The sequence below is a fragment of the Lagopus leucura genome, unplaced genomic scaffold (genome assembly GCF_019238085.1).
Source record: "Lagopus leucura isolate 7727_CA_CO unplaced genomic scaffold, USGS_WTPT01 Super-Scaffold_774, whole genome shotgun sequence".
Classification (NCBI taxonomy): Eukaryota; Metazoa; Chordata; class Aves; order Galliformes; family Phasianidae; genus Lagopus; species Lagopus leucura.
The window spans coordinates 7,079,807-7,099,062 of NW_024962258.1; the positions used below are offsets into that span (position 1 = coordinate 7,079,807).

Sequence of the window (19,256 nt, forward strand, 5' to 3'; positions counted from 1 at the left end):
AAAAAAGGACATTTTCGTACACATATTTTTATTTTAACGAAACAGTTATTCTCTCCTCAGTTATTCTCAACTTTCAGAATCAAGATGAAAATAACCATTGACAATAACTTCACAAAGTTTAATGGGATTAATGAAAGTACCCTGAGTTGAAAGGAACATAAAAGGATCATTAATGATCAAATGTTTCTTTTAAACTGAATATTGTATTGACATTGTTGTTAATTGCACTGCGTGTTATATTGACTTGAGCAGACAACCATTTTGTTGTAGAGATCTAAACAGTTAATATAATAAAAATAGCTCAAGGATTATGGAGAAAAATGACTTTTGGATAGTTCTGGATGGTGCTTTAAACTAACAGTATGAGAGAAATTATCAGTAGCCTACTGGCATTTCTCTTGCCTTCCTGACTCTTTCTGCTCAGAGAAGTTATAGATGCCCCATCCTTGGAGGTGTCCAAGGCTAGGTTGAATGGGGCTCTGGACAAACTGATCTAACGGTTGGCTTCCTGGTCTGTGGCAGGGAGGTTGGAATTACATACTCTTTATGGTCCTTTGCAAACCAAACCATTCAAAGTTTCTTTGATATAATAAAATTATTGATTTATAAATTATCTGCTTTTAATTTTTTAAGGAGTAGTTTTAGTTACTTATAGACTATTATTGAAGTAAAACCATATTTTTTAAACACACAAAACACGAGTATACAGTGCAGTAAAAATCAGTCAAAATGCATTTTGTTTTCAAGTCTTCCATAATTTTCATGAAGTGGCTGACTTCTGAAAATGATTTTGGAAAAAATTGGAATCTTAATCAGACACTTCATTTGCTCAGAATATTTGAGTTTCTCAGTTCTTCATTCTGGTTCAGACTACAGTTTAACAGGCAGTTACACTGGCAGTTACATTTATTACAAACTACAGATAGTGATTTAAAGGTTTAAGAAGCCTGAATGGGACTCACCCTTGAAGCAGTAGGCCTTCTCTGGTGTTTGTTATAGAGCGTTTCTAGCTTTGCTCGCCATGAAAGCAAAATAATAGAACATGAAGCTGTCATGTAAATATTCTGAGTGACTCTCAATTACTTCTCATTAGTTTCATAGTTTAGCTGTAATGAGACTGTTCACTAGCTATTTTTTTCTTTTTTTTTTTTTTTTTTTCTGTTGAACGCTTAGAGATAAAAATTTGTAAGAATTTTAGAAGTACAAAAAAGATAGACAGATTCACATAAGGGAGGTACATAATGAATGAAATGAAACAGAGTTCCACTACTGGAACTCTGGAAAACTGCATAAAAAGTGAACATGGACCTGTTGGTTTCTATACACTTCTGCAGTCACAAATTCTATTGCTAATTTCTCTAGGGACAATATTGTATACATACATTGAAGCATGTGATCATTTTTATTCCTGTTTATCAAAAAATTCAGATAATTGTTTCTGTTTATCAGATACTTTAACCCCACAAATTTTAATACAAATTCTTTCTGCTCATCATATAACAGATAGGCAATGAGAAAATCAAGCAAAACAAACAAACAACAAACACCCTGACATCCAAAAACAAAAACCTACTACAAAAACAAAAGCACAAACCAACAACAAGCAAACAACCAAGCCAACTTAACAATATAAACACCACCAACAAAAAAGCATGCCTGAATGTAACCAGCAAAATCAAAGATATTATATATTCTTCAAGATATTACTAAAGTTCATGATTACAATTTCTTATATTTTTGTATTGTTATCTTTCCTTAATATTAATCTTCTTTACTTTGTATAAAAAAGGTAAAATCAATCTTATCTGTTAAATACAGCCAAAATATTTTCTACAGTAAGACTTCTTGTTCTCTCCCTTTGGGAAAACATTGAATTATAAATACGAGTACTAAGTTAAAACCTTTTTACAGTCCTTTTGCTTCATTATGGAAATCAAAGTCTAAGCCAGAGTCTTTGCACATCACAGCCTGCAATTATAAGCAGAACATCTCGGATTCAGCAAACTCCATCTTTTAGATTTTAATGAAATTGTGATGACCTTTAGGTAAGAGCAAATCATAGAGTTGCTCTATTATGCCAGGGCTTTTTATGCAATTTGGAAAGGTGTATTTCTTTTGGGAAATGGTATTTCATTCTCATAAACTTTAGAATTTTTATGCGAATTAATGGGTGTGATATCAATACTAAATAGACAGCTGATCAGAAGGAATCAGATTTTATTCCTGTGAATTCTCTGAACATTTTATTCCTGTACAGTTCAATAATGCTGCTTTTGTATTCAATATGAATTCAAATAACTCAATTTTTCATTTTCTTGTAGGCCATTTCTGGAAACACAAATGCAGACAGTGTTGTATATTATAAGCTTCAGCATTCCATTAAAGCAAGATTTCTCCGCTTTGTGCCCTTGGACTGGAATCCCAATGGAAGAATTGGCATGCGCATTGAAGTGTACGGATGCACATACAGTAAGTGTTTTGCTGAATCAGCTAAATTAAACAATTTTCCATTGTGGTCTTTTACTATCTGAATTACAGTTAAAAGATTTCTAAGCTTAGTTTTAATATTGAATATGTTGTTGTTGTTCGTTGTTGTTTTTCCTGCATTCCCTTACAGCAACTTATGCATATTTTCCAGCTTCTTCCCTGTTGGAATTAACGGCATGGACGTACTTACTAATTTGCTACAAACTCTTTACATGATATTTTTAGAAACTGTATCTTGTTATGATGCTTTCTCCCTAAAGGGAAGAATGTGGAAAATAGTTAGGTTTGAATGTATATAACCCTGATCCTGATAGGAGAGGAGATGTACTAAGAAGTATAGCATATTTTTAATATATTTCAAATATGTTATTTGTTCAAGTGGTACATTTAGCATAGCTTTTATTTCACTAAAAATATTAGTAACTAATTATACATTTAACAAGTAAAGGTATAGCTGTTATAGTTACATTGATTTACTGGACAGTATAACTTTCCCTGCTGTCTACCCATTACACTTCTTCATTCCTAGACTTTCAGAAAGAACGTATCTTAGCAAGATGTTTGTTAAATATTTCAGTTTTAAGCAAATTTTAACTGATTATTTTATTTCCTTTCTTTGTTCTCGATGTCAACTTCCACATTTAAGTCATTCTCTTCTTCATTAGTCTATTCTGAATATTCTCCATGTAATTCTCCTTTCATCTGCTCATTAGTATGAGATCTATCACTTTCAATTTAATATCAGAAAAGCTCTTTTAATGCAGCTTTGTAAAATGACTAAAGAGATATGATCAGAGGATGTTGAAACTCTCAAACAGTAGGAGATTAGGTCATTTCAGAAATTAGATGTGTAGGCTCAGAAGACAGCAGAGGTCTTATGCCTGGAGAAGGATAGAAAAATCAGACTTCTCAGAGATGTCTTTCTGGAGACTGGAAATATTACTTGTTCCTAGGACAATCCAATAATCCTGTTTTAGCTGAGAAATTCTGCCAAATTCAAATTGCCCTCCACAGTTTTGTGCACCAAGACTACTAAAATGAGACTGAGTAGGTGACTGGAATCTTTCATTTCAGCTGAAAACTCATCTGAGACCCTTTATCTCTTCTCTGATATGACAGATTTTTTTCCTGTCATTGCACTTTGCTAATGTACAATCAGCTTCATTTATTCCTAGACCTTACCTTAGGTATTTAGAGACATTTACATCCATACCGAAACTCTTGCTCACAAAATATTCCCAAACTGAAACTCACATTTTCCACCTTCCTGGAATCAAGATTTTTGTAGTACTTTCCACTCCTGTAGTTTTCTCTATTACATTTTGATATTACATCTTATGCCTCTTTTTCTGTGATATCTCTATAGCATCCTACCAATGGAAAATGTACAATTATTGTGCAAAAAACAAAACAGCATCCATGTCAGGAAAAACTATGAGAGTTATACAACAAGGACTTACATAATTCATGTATGTGTGTGTGTGTTGAGGATAGATAGGAACTACTTTAGAAGAAGATAATGTTTTTCTTTCTGTATTTTATTTATCTGGTAAGCAAATTATTCTATTGATAACTCATGGAAGCAAATTAATTATAATTCCTTTTTCGTCTAAGATTAGTTTAAATTAAGAAAGCATTTTTACTTCATCTATTATGCACTCTAGAAAAGCAATTAAAGAATTTCAAATTGTTACAAATGCAGAAGCTTTCTTTAAGCCAATTAAATTTTTCTCTCTATTAATGATGTGGTGTAGTCTTGATTTTTTTCTTTTTTAACTACTTGAATTCAAATGAATTGCAGACTGCTTGTCAGCTTGCTTTATTTAAAGCATAAATAAAAATCATGTGCTTACAGTAGTTGGATTTAGTGTTTGCTATTGAAAATACACCTGTAGGTTATCATCACTTAGCTTAAAAATGTACTTAATAAAATTAAAGAGGAATTCTTACTCTCCAGATTTTTCTCCACCTATAAGACACATTCAGGACACATTTTGTTAATGCTACTCTAATTATGCCTTAATATAATTCCATGTGGGACTAGAAAATAAGGAAAAACAGAAAGAGATATCTACTTTGATTCAGACTTTCCTGTTTTTTTGTTTCTCAGTCTATGTTTCAGAGAGATCTCACTGGGTTCTACTGTAAAAGTAACAAAGTCTCTCCTCATTTAGAGCTGAACATATGGAATATATTCAACTGAATATATGGACTATGTCCGCTATTAAAGTGAAAACGTAATAGTTCTTTCCTTCAGTCTTATTTGGTGCATGTTATACAGCTAAAAGAAAAGCAGTAAAAATGATTTTAAAATGATCTCACTTAAATAAAATAAGTAAATAAATAGTTGATTTCCACTGATTTGAAAGAAAACCATTCAGATGAAAAATAACTTAGTGTTTTAATGAGTGTCCTTCACATCTTCATTTGCTTCAAAATGTAACTTTCAAGTGCAGTGGCATTTTTCTTCTTCAATTATGAACTGCAAATACTTAATGACCTTTTTATAAGGATATCAGCTTCTTTCTATGTGTATTGTCCAATCATTAATGATTTTGATGGATTTTTATCATTTTTTTTACATCACTTGGCTAAAATCACTTCTTTTTTCTTCAAGTAAAGTGAAAGTATGTGAACATTAACATCAAATATGGAAAGCATAAATGTAAGAGAATAGGTCAGTAAGCCTATATTCATATAATAATAATAAATACTCCTCATTGCTGTTCTGTATGCATCTCTTAAACATAGGAGTTTTTAATTAATTTGTGTATTGTAATACAGAATCAAGATATCCCGAGTGTCTTCCCGTCTTTCCTTACTGCTGATTTTGGTAAACTGCTTGCTGGGGACTTAAAGATCTTCTAGTGAAATTTCCCTTAAAGGAGTAAGGTCATCTACAGGTAGACTATGTTTCTCAGAGTCCCATCCGGACTGTCTTTGAATGTCTCCAGGGCTGGGGCACTCACCACCTCTCTGGTTATCCTGTTTGAGTGCTTCATTATCCAAGCTGTACTCTGGGCACATTGCTGGCTCGTGTCCAGCTTGACATTCACCAGAACCCCCAAGGTCTTTTTGGCAGAGCTGTGTTCAATCCTTTTTTTCTCACAGTTTGTACTTGTAGTGAGATGTTGCTGCAACCCAGGGCTTGCATGTGACTTTGCTAAATCTCTTGAAGATCTCCATGGCTTTCAACTGATGAGGCCTGCAGTATTTGGTTGATACTGTTTACTGTTTAACATAGAATCATAGAATTATAGAATTGCAGAATTTCTGATTTTAGAGGTTTACGCTTGAACTTTGGATATTTGTCAATGGAATATTGCAACGGAGTAAGGTATCTGGAAGTGGAAATAGAAAAGATCAAGGAGGTGTCTTATCCATCTGTATAAATATTTAATGAGACAGAGCCAAGTTCGATCTAGTGTTGTCCATTGTCAGCAATAAAGCAAATGGGCATGAACCAAAACACAAGAAATTCCACTCAGATATTAGAAAAGTTTTATTACTGTGATGTTGTTTGGATTGCCATTGGTTGCCAGTGTTGACAGTTGTAGAGACTGTATTGTTGATATAATTTAAAACTTCACTAGAAATGGCCCTGAATAAACATGCACAAATGTGTGGGGAATTTGCATGAGATGACCTCAAGAAGTATCTGTCAACATCAGCCATTCTATATTTCTATGACTTTACTCCCATCCTGGACAGTTACTGAGAAAAAGTAATTTAAACATGTATTCCAGCTCTAAAATCAGCTTAATCAAAATTATAATTTCTTTATGACATTAGTAAAGTAACATTTGATGAAGAGTACAAGGTCCTACTCATGACAGACAGGCCTTCATTTCAAAATATTTTTATTATTAGGTTTATGATAATAATATTTTTAATTACTATGTTGTTGCCTTTGTTTCGGCGACCCTGACTGAAGTCTCCTTGTGAAAGTGTTCCGACAGCACTGGTCAGTTTCGCACACTTTTCATGACACCAATATGGTGAGCGGCAAAATGGTGTTAATTGCAAGGAGCACATCCTTCTTAAAACTTTCCCCACGCCTTAGGGCTACTACCATTATCTCTGACCAATGGACATGTGGCATGTCTTGTTTCCTCCTTATTTGGTCTCACCTGTTCTTCTCTCTTATCTTCAAGACATTTGTTGCCATGGTTTCCCAGGGGCCGAGGGGCCCCTGGCGACTGCCCCAGCCCATTCAGTTAACTACATTTCCCCCTCCCTAAGCACAGGCCAATCTACTATAACCTGAGAGGACCCTAATCGTGTACACCCCGAAATCCCCGCATTATGCCTATACATGCCATTGTCCTCTCAGTTAAGTGTTATCCCGTTACATCGCAATGCACCAAATAATCCTACCCTAATAACCCTATAACCTATTAACCTAATAATCCTAATGTCTTAAGCGTGAGTTCTACATAAAGCTATATACTGCATTCTTAGATGATGCTGATTCGTTCGTCTTAGCATTTGTCATATGAGCCATTCGTCTCAGCATACACTATAGTTATCTATGTAATATACCAATATACCTATATAGTATCACTATAAGCGTAAAGCATATTAATGTTAGACCTAATACAACTACAACTGAATACAGAATAGAGTTAAACATAGTTAAACATCCGTTACAATACATACGTGAACCCTGTTACAATCTTTCGAGAAGCCTATGGTATTCCAAGCATTGATTGCTTAAACGTTATTGCAGACAGTTGATGAAGCAAGATACACAAATTAGATGCAGGTTTCACACCACTGAGCAGGGGGAGGTCCTATCCTGACACATCCCGAGTTCTCGCCTTCTTTGCCTGTCACAAAATCTCTCCCATGCTCAGTGAAACCCTGCTCTGTTATATCGCAAAGCGCCTGATAGTTCTACACTAACAGCCTAGCATAATGCTAAACCTAACGCAACTACGACCAGATGCAGTACAGAGTTAAATATCCCTGTCGCTGTGGGGGACCATCCCAGAAGCACTTCCCACCAGTGGTGTTCTCCGTCCTTCTTTACTCTCTCTAGGACACGATGTATCTCTTCTGTGTCATGGTGAACGGTGATCAAGGTTTTCTGTCCATTGTCTCTGACACGTTTCAGCAATTGGTGCAGGTCGTCATGTTGCAAAAGCTTCCTTACCAAGTTCCTTCCTTGGTAAGCCAAAGTGAGATTCATCCCACTTGGAGCAGGTTATAGGTCTTTAATCACCGTGTAATTATCCTGCCAAAACTGATGTGATGCCGCCGACACTTAATAATTAAAGCCACATCCTACAATACTGTTCGAGTGTACCTCAAAAATAACAAACATTTGTTCAATATCAAGGCAGATGTCTCAAGCCTTGAGAGCATTGCTCTCACAAACCAGCTGTATGGAATTGCTTGTTCTCCAGGCCTCAATCTGGCCACCTGTCCATGAAGGGAACCCATTCTGATGCCCACAGTGCATACTGCACTGGCTTAAGCACCATGCACATCAGATTTGTTACATGCTGAAAGAGAAGGCCTAATGCTGTCAGGACTTCTAATGCATTTAAAGCGAGGAGTGATTTTAATTCCCGTTTCTCTGCACAATCTATCAGGTGTGTGATGCCTTTCGGATCAAGGGGTACCCTTTCTGGGTCTCTGTTATCATTCCCTACTATCAGGAAGGTCTCTAGTGCTCTTCCTTCCTTTATCAGGCTAGATCTAAACTTCCCACAATCTGTTAGTGCATCTCTCTTAACTCCCAAATGCAAATTCACCTCTCTCCTTTTGCTATCCTTTTCAGTCACAGCTGGAACCTGAGGGCTCCGCACCGCTCCCACTGTGCCCATCTCCCTTTGATCATGCACTGACTGTTGTAGAGGCTTCTGATTGGTTGCATGCGCACTCAATCTTGTAAAAGGATGTGTGGGTCGAGTCAATGGGTCTGAACACTGTGACAGAGAGTGAGTCCGGAGACTATCGTTATTTCTTTCTCCATCGGGTGTAACCTGAGCAGAGGGTGCTGGCCGGACGCCACCTACACCTTCAGGTGCAGTCAGGGTGGACAGTGCTGGCCGTACACTATCATCCGAGCACCTGTAACTTACATCGCTTCCCTTTCTCTCTGCTGTATTTTCTTCTACCACCTCCTTAACTTTTGACCAATCCGTACCCGAGCCTTGCCCGCAGTTCCCACCCCCCTGGGTGTTACTGCATTCCACCTCCTGAGAGGAGACAGTAAGTGTCCCATCCCAGCTCACTTCTCCCCCTGCCCCCGCAGGGGGCAGATTACACAGAGACAGTGGTTGTGGATACAGCGGAGGGGTTTCAACGACCTTGCATTCCTGCACTTTAGCCGTTTTGCAAGACAAAAGCGCAGACAGTTGAACGCCTTCTTCTACTTGTTCATGCGAAGCTGAAGCCGTGGGGGGGGGGGTGAAGTGGGATGCCGAAGGTGCTGACGAGATGTTAGTAGTCAGTAGTCATAGCTGAGGGCATATTTACGGTGTTCTCTTCCTCAGGGGACCTGCAAGAAAGTACACTCCCCGCACAAGTAAGCATGATCCTGCCCAAGGAGCGCTCTCCCATTCCCATGGTTAACGCCACTGTGGGCGAGGGGCTCACTGAGGTACGGGACCCCGACCTTGGGTAGGCAGAGCCGCATTGTCTGGCCCATTTGGTGTTCCGGGGGAGGGGCCCTGGGCCTAAGGCACCCTCCCATCCTCGTTTCCCTGCAGCACTATGACAAACTTCCAACATTGGCGTACAGTGTGGCCTGATCTCCCGCAGGCTTGGCAAGTCTGGCCTGGCCCTGCTTCCCCTTTCTGTCTCCCAGGGGCTCGGCATTGGGCTGTGAAGTGACCCAACTGTCCACACTTAAAACACGGTCCCCTACTCTGATCTTCCCTCATGGCCATCGCTGCTACTAACGCTGCTGCTAATCCCTCATTGGTGAGGGGCGTTGTTCTCTGTTTCTCCAGTACATGCCTAATGATACCTCCCGGAGTACTGAGGTCGTCAGGAGCGGCTCGAATAAGATCCTTAACATTTTTGTGTGATTTCTGTTTAAGACAATCCATGATTACTGCATTATGGGCAATCTTTGGCAGATCTGAGCCTTCTACTGCCCGAATCAATTGATTGGCAAAATCCGAGAATGACTCAGATGGACCCTGGGCTACCTCTGCCCAGGGAGCAGAAGGTTCAGCTGTCCTGGAGAACCTTCTGAAGGCTGTCAGAGCTGCTTCTGTGGCCGCCGTCAGCTCTCCTGGGCGAAGGCGTCTGAACTGGCCCTCAGGGGACCTATCATGCCTTCCCCATACCCTAACAACCGTGTCAGATTAGTTACCTCTCCCAGTTCCCTACCATTTGCTGGGTGTTGTGGGTTACGTGTCGCTGCTGCGACTACAGCCCTGAGCTGTGCCAACCACTCTTCCTTCCATAACATATACTGTGCTGGCTCAAGTATCACCTGCATGAGACCCTCTATATCGTATGGAAGCAAAGGCCCAGGAGCCATAATTGCCTCCAGTGCAGAGAGTGTAGCGGGCGATCGTAAACCCTTCTTCCCTATTGTCTCAGCGAGGCGAGGTACTGCCTTTGTATCTAAAGGAACCCAAACAGGTCCCTGTCCCCTGATCTCTACAGGGAATGCCTTATAATCATCCAAGAGCTCCGCTGCTACACTATGTAGCTATTTAGATTAATCTCAAAAGTTGCTCAAATCCATTCCTTCCATGAAGGCCCTAAAAATTAATGAAATATAATAGAAGTTGGATTTTCATTTTATGATTATTTATTATTTGGTTATTTGGAATAAACTGCAGATAAATTAATGGAGATTTTCACTCTAAAAATACAATATAAGCAGAAACAAAGTACTTTGTGTCTCAAAGGTCAAGAAGAATTTTCAGCATGTGAGTTCTTCATCAAAGGAGGAATGGGAACAAAAGAAACATAATACACTTTCCTGAGCACAAATTAATCTTGAAATATTAACAGACCTTATATTATATTGAAGTAATGCTTGTTTCTTTTAGACTTGCCATTATACTTTTTTTTTTTTCTTTTTTTTTTTTCATTTCTTTACTTCTAGAGTCCGAAGTGATCGGTTTTGATGGGAAAAGCTGCCTAATTTACACATTTAAACAGGAGCCTATGTCTGCATTGAAAGATGTGATTTCTCTGAAGTTTAAAGCAATACAAAGTGATGGAATTCTCCTCCACAAAGAAGGAAAGAATGGAGATCACATAATCCTGGAATTAGTTAAAGGAACGCTATCCCTACTCATTAACTTAGGTAATAGTTACAGTCTCAGAAATTCCAATATTGTTATTAAATATTATTTGACTAGGGTTTATTTTTGTTTGTTAAGCAGACTTAAAAATATAAGATAAACTAGCAGCATATTTCTGAATATTTTTATGTGAAATTAATAGTTTCTTGTTTTTCTTCTCTCGAGGTGACTATAAAACTCATTCTTCTAGTACCCAAATTAATATTTCCCTGGGCAGTCTTCTGGATGATCAACACTGGCACTCTGTTCTCATTGAGCGCTTTAACAATCAAGTAAACTTTACAGTGGATAAACACACTCATCATTTTCATGCTAAGGAAGTATTCAGTTATTTGGACCTTGACTATGAGGTGTGAAAATTATCTTTTCTTTATTACATTTATTAACTTTGTTAGGCAAATTAAACAAAGAACAAAAAGCAACACAAACATCCAAAAGGGGGAGAAATCAAGGAAGTTTAGTGCTTCAGATTTCAAGGATTTTCTGTCTCCTGAAGTAATAAAACAGAGAAGTATTCTTAAATTCTGAATGTTGCAGCACACATTTTTAATAAACTGATTTTTCCTCTCAGAATTAATTTATTCAAATGCTTTCTTTCCTGTAAGTACTAAGCAATATGTAAACTTAGCTAACTAGCCCCAGTCCAAATTGTTTTACTATAGGATAAAATTATTTTAAAAGAAAAATCAGAGTAAAACAGTGACAGAAATGTTTAAGGCAAAACTTATATTCCTGTTAGATCTGGGAAATGCACGGTCAAAAAAATATTTTTCACATATGGTACATGCATGGAAAGAAATAGACATAATTTGCAGTGAAAATTTACAGCTTATGGTTAATAAACCAATATTTCATTTTCTACTACGGAGACTGACTGAATTACATTTTTACTTTTCTGTTCATTGGAGAGGATGACACAGAAGATTGACTTGAACCTGCATATCTAAATTATTTCATTCTACCCATTCAAGATCTTAACCAGCTAAGAGAAAGATATACTGTTCCATGTTTTCATTATCCATCTCTCACAAGATTGAAGAAATAAGTTCAAATTAAAATTTCTGAAACTAAGCCAAAATAATAAGACTTGAATCATCATACTTAAAGAAATAACTAATTAGGAATACTTGCTGGTTTTCATTAATTGGCAAATAGATTTATTTTACTATGAAGGCTGCTCTGAATGTAATGCCTTCTATTTTATTATGTTAGCACTCAATACCAGAAGTGAATGGTGTCAGTTGAGGCTGACCCTTCCCACCAATATTTAACTACATTTTGTTGCCATGTGACAGATGGCAGCAGAGGAGCAGTCTGATCAAACTGTCTGACATGGAAGTGCAGATGAAGGAAAGGTATGGCACTGAATTTCTCCACAAGAGAAAAAATGAAGACATTCATGGACACTTACTGAGTGCTTATGGAGACCAAACAGGGGATGTTAGCACAGTGAGGCAATGAGTGATGCATTTATTGAGTATTATTATTGTACTCTTTGTATCTGTTGTAGTTTTAACAGAAATATATAGAAGTCATTACTTTCAGGACAAGCAATATAAATGAACGTTTATTACAGAATCATTCTTCCTCTCTTCCAGTGTTGTCAGCATAAGATAGAAAGGAAAGCAAAAACAAGAACAGAAGTATGAAAACCACCAAGAGACTATGAATTGCTATATTAAGAATTGAATTCTTGGTTATAAAAAATTCTGAATTTGTTAACTCAATTTTTTTTATATTGTGGTTGAAATAATTTTTCCCTGTATGTAAACTGAATTCAAAGATTAAATGATACTACAGAATAAAAAGATTTGGCTTAAGCAGACCATCCTTTTGAATGTCAAAAACAGTATCTCTGGAATATGTTAGTTAAAAAGTATGCCTTAGCTTATATCTTATTTCTGATGGTGACCAAGAGTGAACACATTGCCAGAATATAACTCAGGTCACTCTTGTGGCAGTGCTTTTCTGTAAAAATATGTTATATTGTAATAGTTTATCCCTCAATGCCTTATTTAGACAGATAAATTTTTCACCTAATAGCATTCAATACATTGTTATTTTAATTAAAGTTTTATTACCCTGTTCTTTTAACATGATTTTTATTTGTCATACAAATAAATAGTCAAGAGGTAGTGATTCAGTATGGGCCAATCTATGTCTTTGTCTCTTACATTATTGGCAACTTTTAAAATTTAGAACATAACTTAATAGTACTATTGATTTATCATTCTAAGCTCAGCTTTGGAGGGATCCCAGTGTCTGAGAAATCAGGATCACGGAGAAACTTTCATGGGTGTTTTGAAAATATATACTATAATGGAGTGAATGTCATTGACCTGGCCAGAAGGCGTAAATCTCAAATCTCCTTTGTGGTAAGAGATTTGTACAAATAATTATACCAATGATACCAATAATAATAATAAAAAAAAGATCATAATCACTTTCATATTTAACCCACTGATACAGAGTTATAATAAGATCTGTGCTGTTGTGTGAAGTAAAATCAAGAAATCACTGCTGCTGTAGATAGTCATCTCACAGACAAAGAAGAACACATTCTATTTTCAGGTCGTAGCTAGTATTTATATTGTCACAGAGTTATCTAGATATATCTGTGCCCATGACAGGGGAAAAGCAGACCCACAGAACATGAAGTCATCTGGGGTATGTTAGTTCTTCTCTTCTGAGAGCCAGCTATTCAGAAAATTGGCATTCCACAGAATTGGGCATTAACTCTTTAACTCCCAGTGCTTTACATGTTGTTATGATATTATGTTATGATGTGGAATACTGATAATAAAAATCAGAAAACCATGACATATATGTGTGTGAGATCTTAGAATTGTATGGTACCTCCCTGTTGTGCACATATGGGAAGGGAGTGAAGCAGGAAGTATCTGAAATTATCCAGGTTCTGGTACTGACTTCTGAACCTGACTAGTAAAAACACAAGCAGTATATTTTGAAAGCTGTCTATTCCTGAGGTTGCTGATCCAAACTGTTTTCTCTAGAACATTATAATTTCATACTTAAGTTCTACTAGTTAATTTATAATGTCCATTTTTTGGAGAGCAGTAATTTATGTTGGGGGATTTAATGCATATATTGTGACAGTGCCAACAAGTATTAGTGTAAAGACACATATCAGTGTAAAGACAAACCATTTAGATAAGCGGTTTCAATAACTAAGCATCTTCCTCCTGTTGCAGAAAGTGTCTTTTGTTTCTTTTTCAATAGTACAGGAATGTTCTCCATTAGCAATTTTTTTTTTTTTTTTTTTTTTTTAACAGCCAGCAATTGCAGAGTTATAATAGAAACAAAGCTCAAATAACTAAATATGAAATTCTATCTTTTTTTTAACTCCAAATAATTTGATTTGGATTTCAGTTCAGAATGTGAACAATCAGATATGATAATTTGTTCTAATGAATGTCAGGTACCTCCTTCTTTGTGATTCTCACTGGAAATATTCCAGTATAATCTAATTTGATACCTCTGTACAGAATCCTGCTCATGATGATGGTAGATTCTGCAAAGGTTCTATGTGAACTGGGAAAAATGGAATTATTATTTAGCATATTTTTTGAATACAAGTGTTCCAGAAAGAATCCATGCTAAATAATCACTCTGCGATCTATCAGGCAACCGTTGCAATACTGTGGAGGAGGAATCTGCATATGGTAGGATTTTAGCACTTAACAAATTTTCTCAATGTTCTACCTGCTTTTTCACTATGGGTCCATTCAGCTGATCATTCGTATATCTATAGCTGAGTTCATAAAACAGAACCTTTATTTATTCATATATTTTCACTGGAAGAAATGAAAACAGATGAACTTTAATATCTGGCCATAACAGGCTGGTAAACAATTCTATAGTTTTGTACTCTGAGGTCAAAGTTTTATGTACAATCATTAATTTTAAAGCTTTCTGTGCTGAAATAATTAAATGTACTTTTAAATCTTAAGACATTTATCCTTTTTGTAATCAACTGCACATAACAAATTAGTTCAAATGACAGTGAATCACAAGGTGAAATAACAAATTATATCATTATCATGAGTCATAAAGTATGAACCAAATACAATGGCAGATACAAAAAATACATTATTTCTGTTGCAGTATCCTTATCTCACTTAGTAAAACCACAGGTGCAGTTACAGCTAAATCTCAGAATTTTTCAATTAGCATATCATATCATAGAATCACAGAATCATAGAATGGCCTGAGTTGAAAAGGACCATAATTATCCTCTAATTTCAACCTGCTGTGTGCAGGGTTTCTAACCACTATACCAGGCTGCCCAGAGCCACATCCAGCCTGCCCTTTAATGCCTCCGAGAATGGGGCATCCACAACCTCGCTGGGTAACATGTTCTAGTGCATCACCACTCTCTGAGTGAAAAACTTTCTCCTAATATCTAACTTACACCTCCTCTGTCTTAATTTAAAGTCATTCTCCCTTATTCTATCACTGTTCACTCTTGTAAACATTTGTACTCCCTCCTGTTTATATGCTTCCAGCTTTAATACTGAAAGGCCACAATGAGGTCTCCCTGGAGACTTCTCTTCTCCATTTTCAGCTTTATTTGGGAACCATGTTTTCAGAACTATTTAAGCATAAAATGAAGATTAGATGCCTAAGTACAACTCATAATCTTGTTCAGACAAGCTCACTGGGAAATAAAATTATATATATTATAAATAGTCCTTTTGTTTTCTAAAGTACGTATTTCATATTTCTAAGTAGTTTCCATGTGGAACTTTCTCTGGTTATTTGTGAAAACTAATACTCAGTGAAACCTTCTGTTGCACTGAATAAGAAAAAATGTCCCTTGGTCCAGTAAAACACTATATATTTTTCTCTCTCAGTGAATCTGTTCAACTCCTGAAGTATTTTTCAATCAAGCACAAGGTATAGAATCAGACAATATTCACTTACAGATTCTTACTGCACTTTGCAGTGGAAGATGTTCTTGTCAAATCATTAGGTAAATGTTTCCCAAACATTTTCTCATATACTTGATATTTAGATTAGCACATTCAAAAGCTTTAAGCATTAGGTTCTATGAAGGACATTGTTTCCAAACAAAAGTTTTTATTCTGGTTTTCACCAACTGTTATTAATATCATACTTGTTTAATTTCTTTCTAGGGCAACATGTCCTTCTTGTGTTTAGAGCCAAAGGTGGTTCCAGTTACATTTCTCAGCTCCAGAAGTTACCTGGCTCTGCCTGGAATTTCTGGGCAAGAAGAACTAGCTATAAGTTTCCAGTTTCGCACCTGGAACAGTGAAGGAGTTCTCGTATTTAGTAAAGTGAAAGAAGCTTCAGGTGGTTTCTTCATTTATCTGAGTGATGGGAAAGTTAAAATCAGTATTCATAAGCCAGGAAAACCACTGACCGACATTACTGCAGGTAATAGAAATGAAAAGTAATAAAAAGACAAAACAAATAACAAGATTTCTATGAAAAAAAAGAAGTGAAGAACCATATTAACTAGAATCTATACTGTTGATAGATTGTGCAACTACACATTTCTAATCTCAGTGTTTCTAAACATCTTATTTTCTCAAAAGTGCTTGTATATGCATAATATAGTTTTTGATTTTTTTTTCTCAGTGATTGAGTAAAGATCATTACTAACAATATAGGTTGCAAGCTGAGTTCTTATCTTAGCTATATAATATATAGAGCTCCTCATCCAAGGAGCGTGTGAGCACACTTTCAGTATGATGTGCCAACCAGTTTACTATTTACGTGATGAAGGTAATATCTTAAGATGTTTCTTACTATTTGTCAGTAAATTTACAAGGCATCAGTAATTTATTTTTAATAAAGCTGTACATTATTATTTATGTTATTTCCATCAAGACTCAGTTAGAGAGCTTTCCTTTTCACATGTTACTAAATACCAGCCAGAGTGAGTTCTCATACAGGAAAGATAAGACCTGAGAGATGGCTTGAGTAGAAGGAAGTCCAAAGGTTACACGAAATTTGTTAAAAGGGCCTATGACATGCGTGGCTTTTCTATGAACAAAAAAATAGCTTATCTTTAGCAATAATGAAGACAGTGATAAGTCCCACTATTGCTGAAGTAGTTAACAGATATAATAATAACAAGAATAATAAATAAACTAAATAATAGTCATTTAAATTTCCTCCTATGATCTGTTTTATATCCCCTATCGTTAAAAAACGTTATGCTAAAGAGAATGAATATTCACACAATGAATTATCAGTAAGCAGTAAAAATAACTTACCTAAAATGATCAAGTGATCCTTTTGTTGCTTGGTGATATGAAAGAGACGAAGTGAAAAGCAGAGCTAAGGAGAGCAAAAAAACTATAAGAGGATTTGAAGATAAGACCTCATAAATCTTAGTTGTGTGCCATGTTCCTTTTCGATTGATTCTTATTTCAATTTCTGGTATGAAAATTACTTTGAAGAATGTAAGTAAATAAATAATATATAGTTAAATACAATTCCAAATCTCATTATCTCTTTACAGTTACATAATAAATAAATGTAAAATTATAAAATGCTTAGTATTTTAATTCTGAAAAGGAATGTGAGCCAGTAATTGCCACACATGTTAAAATTTACATAAATACTTTGATCCTTCTTCTGTGGGTGACACTAGGATCACCCTTAGTATTTGTTATAATCTAAAATAACTGATGCACAAAGAGCACTATTTTAATGACAAGTAGTTTACCCACGCTCCCCATCGCCAAATGTCAACTACCCAGCAAGAATGTCAATAGCATGTAGTTAATAGTGATGAATTCAGCTTATAGAAGATATTTCAGTTGCAGTTCAAATAGGCCATATGCATTAAAGAAACTTAAACCATGCATTTTAGAAGACCAGATGAACAGAGTGGCACATATAGTAGCAAAAGTCTTGCATGTTGAACAACTTATTCCATTTCATAGTTGCAAAATATGTATTATCTGAAACACCCTACAATAAATTTTGGCATTCTATGCTGAAAAAGAATTTAATAATATTATGCTTTATTAAGCTTACTCTTCATGAGGTTTAACAGGAGAAATTGTTTCTATTGTTGTGAAGACAAACTACTTTAAAAAGCACCTTTCTTTTAAGAAAGGAGTTATCTACAAAAACCACATGGAGAACTTTTTCTTATGTTTCTGAAGTGCTTATTATTACACTCACTGAAATAAATCAAGCTTCCATTTAGAGATTGAGTAATTAAATTATGGATGGCTGGACAGATTTGTTAACCTATGGCCCAGGACCTATTACCCAGTTTTCACACACGTGCAAAATTTGATAATTAAATCAGAGCACACTATTCTGTGCACAGTTCTTCAACTCATAATCATAAGTTTAAATATTCTTTCAGTCATACACAAAAAAGAGGATAATTGTATATTAATTTATGAGTGATTAATTACAGTAAGTTCCCCTGAGACCTCCTATGGATAGTTGTTTAATATCTTTATAGAATCATAGAATGGCTTGACATTAAAAATTGCCTAGCTCCAAACAAACGATCATGGGCAGATTTAGCAACCACTAGAATTAGTTGTTAAGAGATTTGAATATATCCATAGTTTGGGCTTTCATGACTTCTCTGTGCAGCGTGTTACACTGCCTCAGCACCCTCCGAGGAAAAATTTACTTCTACCATCCGATCTAAATCTCACTTCTTTCAGTTTAAGACCATTCTGCTTTATCCTATCACTATCTTCTTGTGTAGAAAGCAAGCCTCTTCTTAAAAACTCCCATTAAGTACTTGAAAGCAACTAGATGGTCTCCCCAGATTCTTTTTTTCTCCAGACTGAACAAGCTCCACTCCTCAGACTTTCTTGAAATCATAGAATCATATAATTGCTCAGGTTGGAAAAGACCTTAAAGATCACTGAGTCCAACCTCAACCTAACCATAATACCCTAACTAATAACCCTCCACTAAGTCATGTCCCTGAAACCATGTCTTCACCAAAATGCAGTACTCCAGATGGGGTCTCAGAAAGGCTGACTACAGTGGTACAATCATGTCCTGCACTGCTCTGGTCATAAGCTTTAGTGCAGCCCAGGGTGCTATTGTCCTTCAGGGCTGGACATGGGTACATTGCTGACTCATGTCCAGCCTTTTGTCCATCAGAACACCCAAATTCTTCTCCAAAGAGCCTCTCTCAAGGTGTTCTTCTTCCACTCTATACTCATGTCTGAGATTTTCTTGACCTAGGTACCGCAAGTTGCACTTGGCCTTGTGAACCTCATTCAGCTCATGTGGACCCATTTCTTTAGCTTGTCCAGGTCCCTTTGGATGGTATCCTTTCCTTCTCTTGTATCAACTGCACCACTTGGCTTAGTGTGACCAGCAAACTTGCTGAGAGTACACTTAATCTCACTGTGTCCCAAAATGGAACCCTTCCCTTCCCTTCCCTTCCCTTCCCTTCCCTTCCCTTCCCTTCCCTTCCCTTCCCTTCCCTTCCCTTCCCTTCCCTTCCCTCTG

General features: G+C 36.3%; 1 protein-coding gene across 1 annotated transcript in view; it reads left to right on the top strand.

The window, feature by feature from the left end:
- CNTNAP4 (contactin associated protein family member 4) overlaps positions 1-19,256 on the top strand; it is a 162,292-nt gene that overhangs the window by 86,091 nt on the left and 56,945 nt on the right. Inside the window, exons 4-8 of the mRNA XM_042864889.1 lie at positions 2,322-2,469; positions 10,565-10,768; positions 10,932-11,116; positions 13,004-13,141; positions 15,923-16,184. Of these exons, the coding sequence (XP_042720823.1) occupies positions 2,322-2,469; positions 10,565-10,768; positions 10,932-11,116; positions 13,004-13,141; positions 15,923-16,184 (937 nt within the window). The remainder of the gene's footprint in view (positions 1-2,321; positions 2,470-10,564; positions 10,769-10,931; positions 11,117-13,003; positions 13,142-15,922; positions 16,185-19,256) is intronic.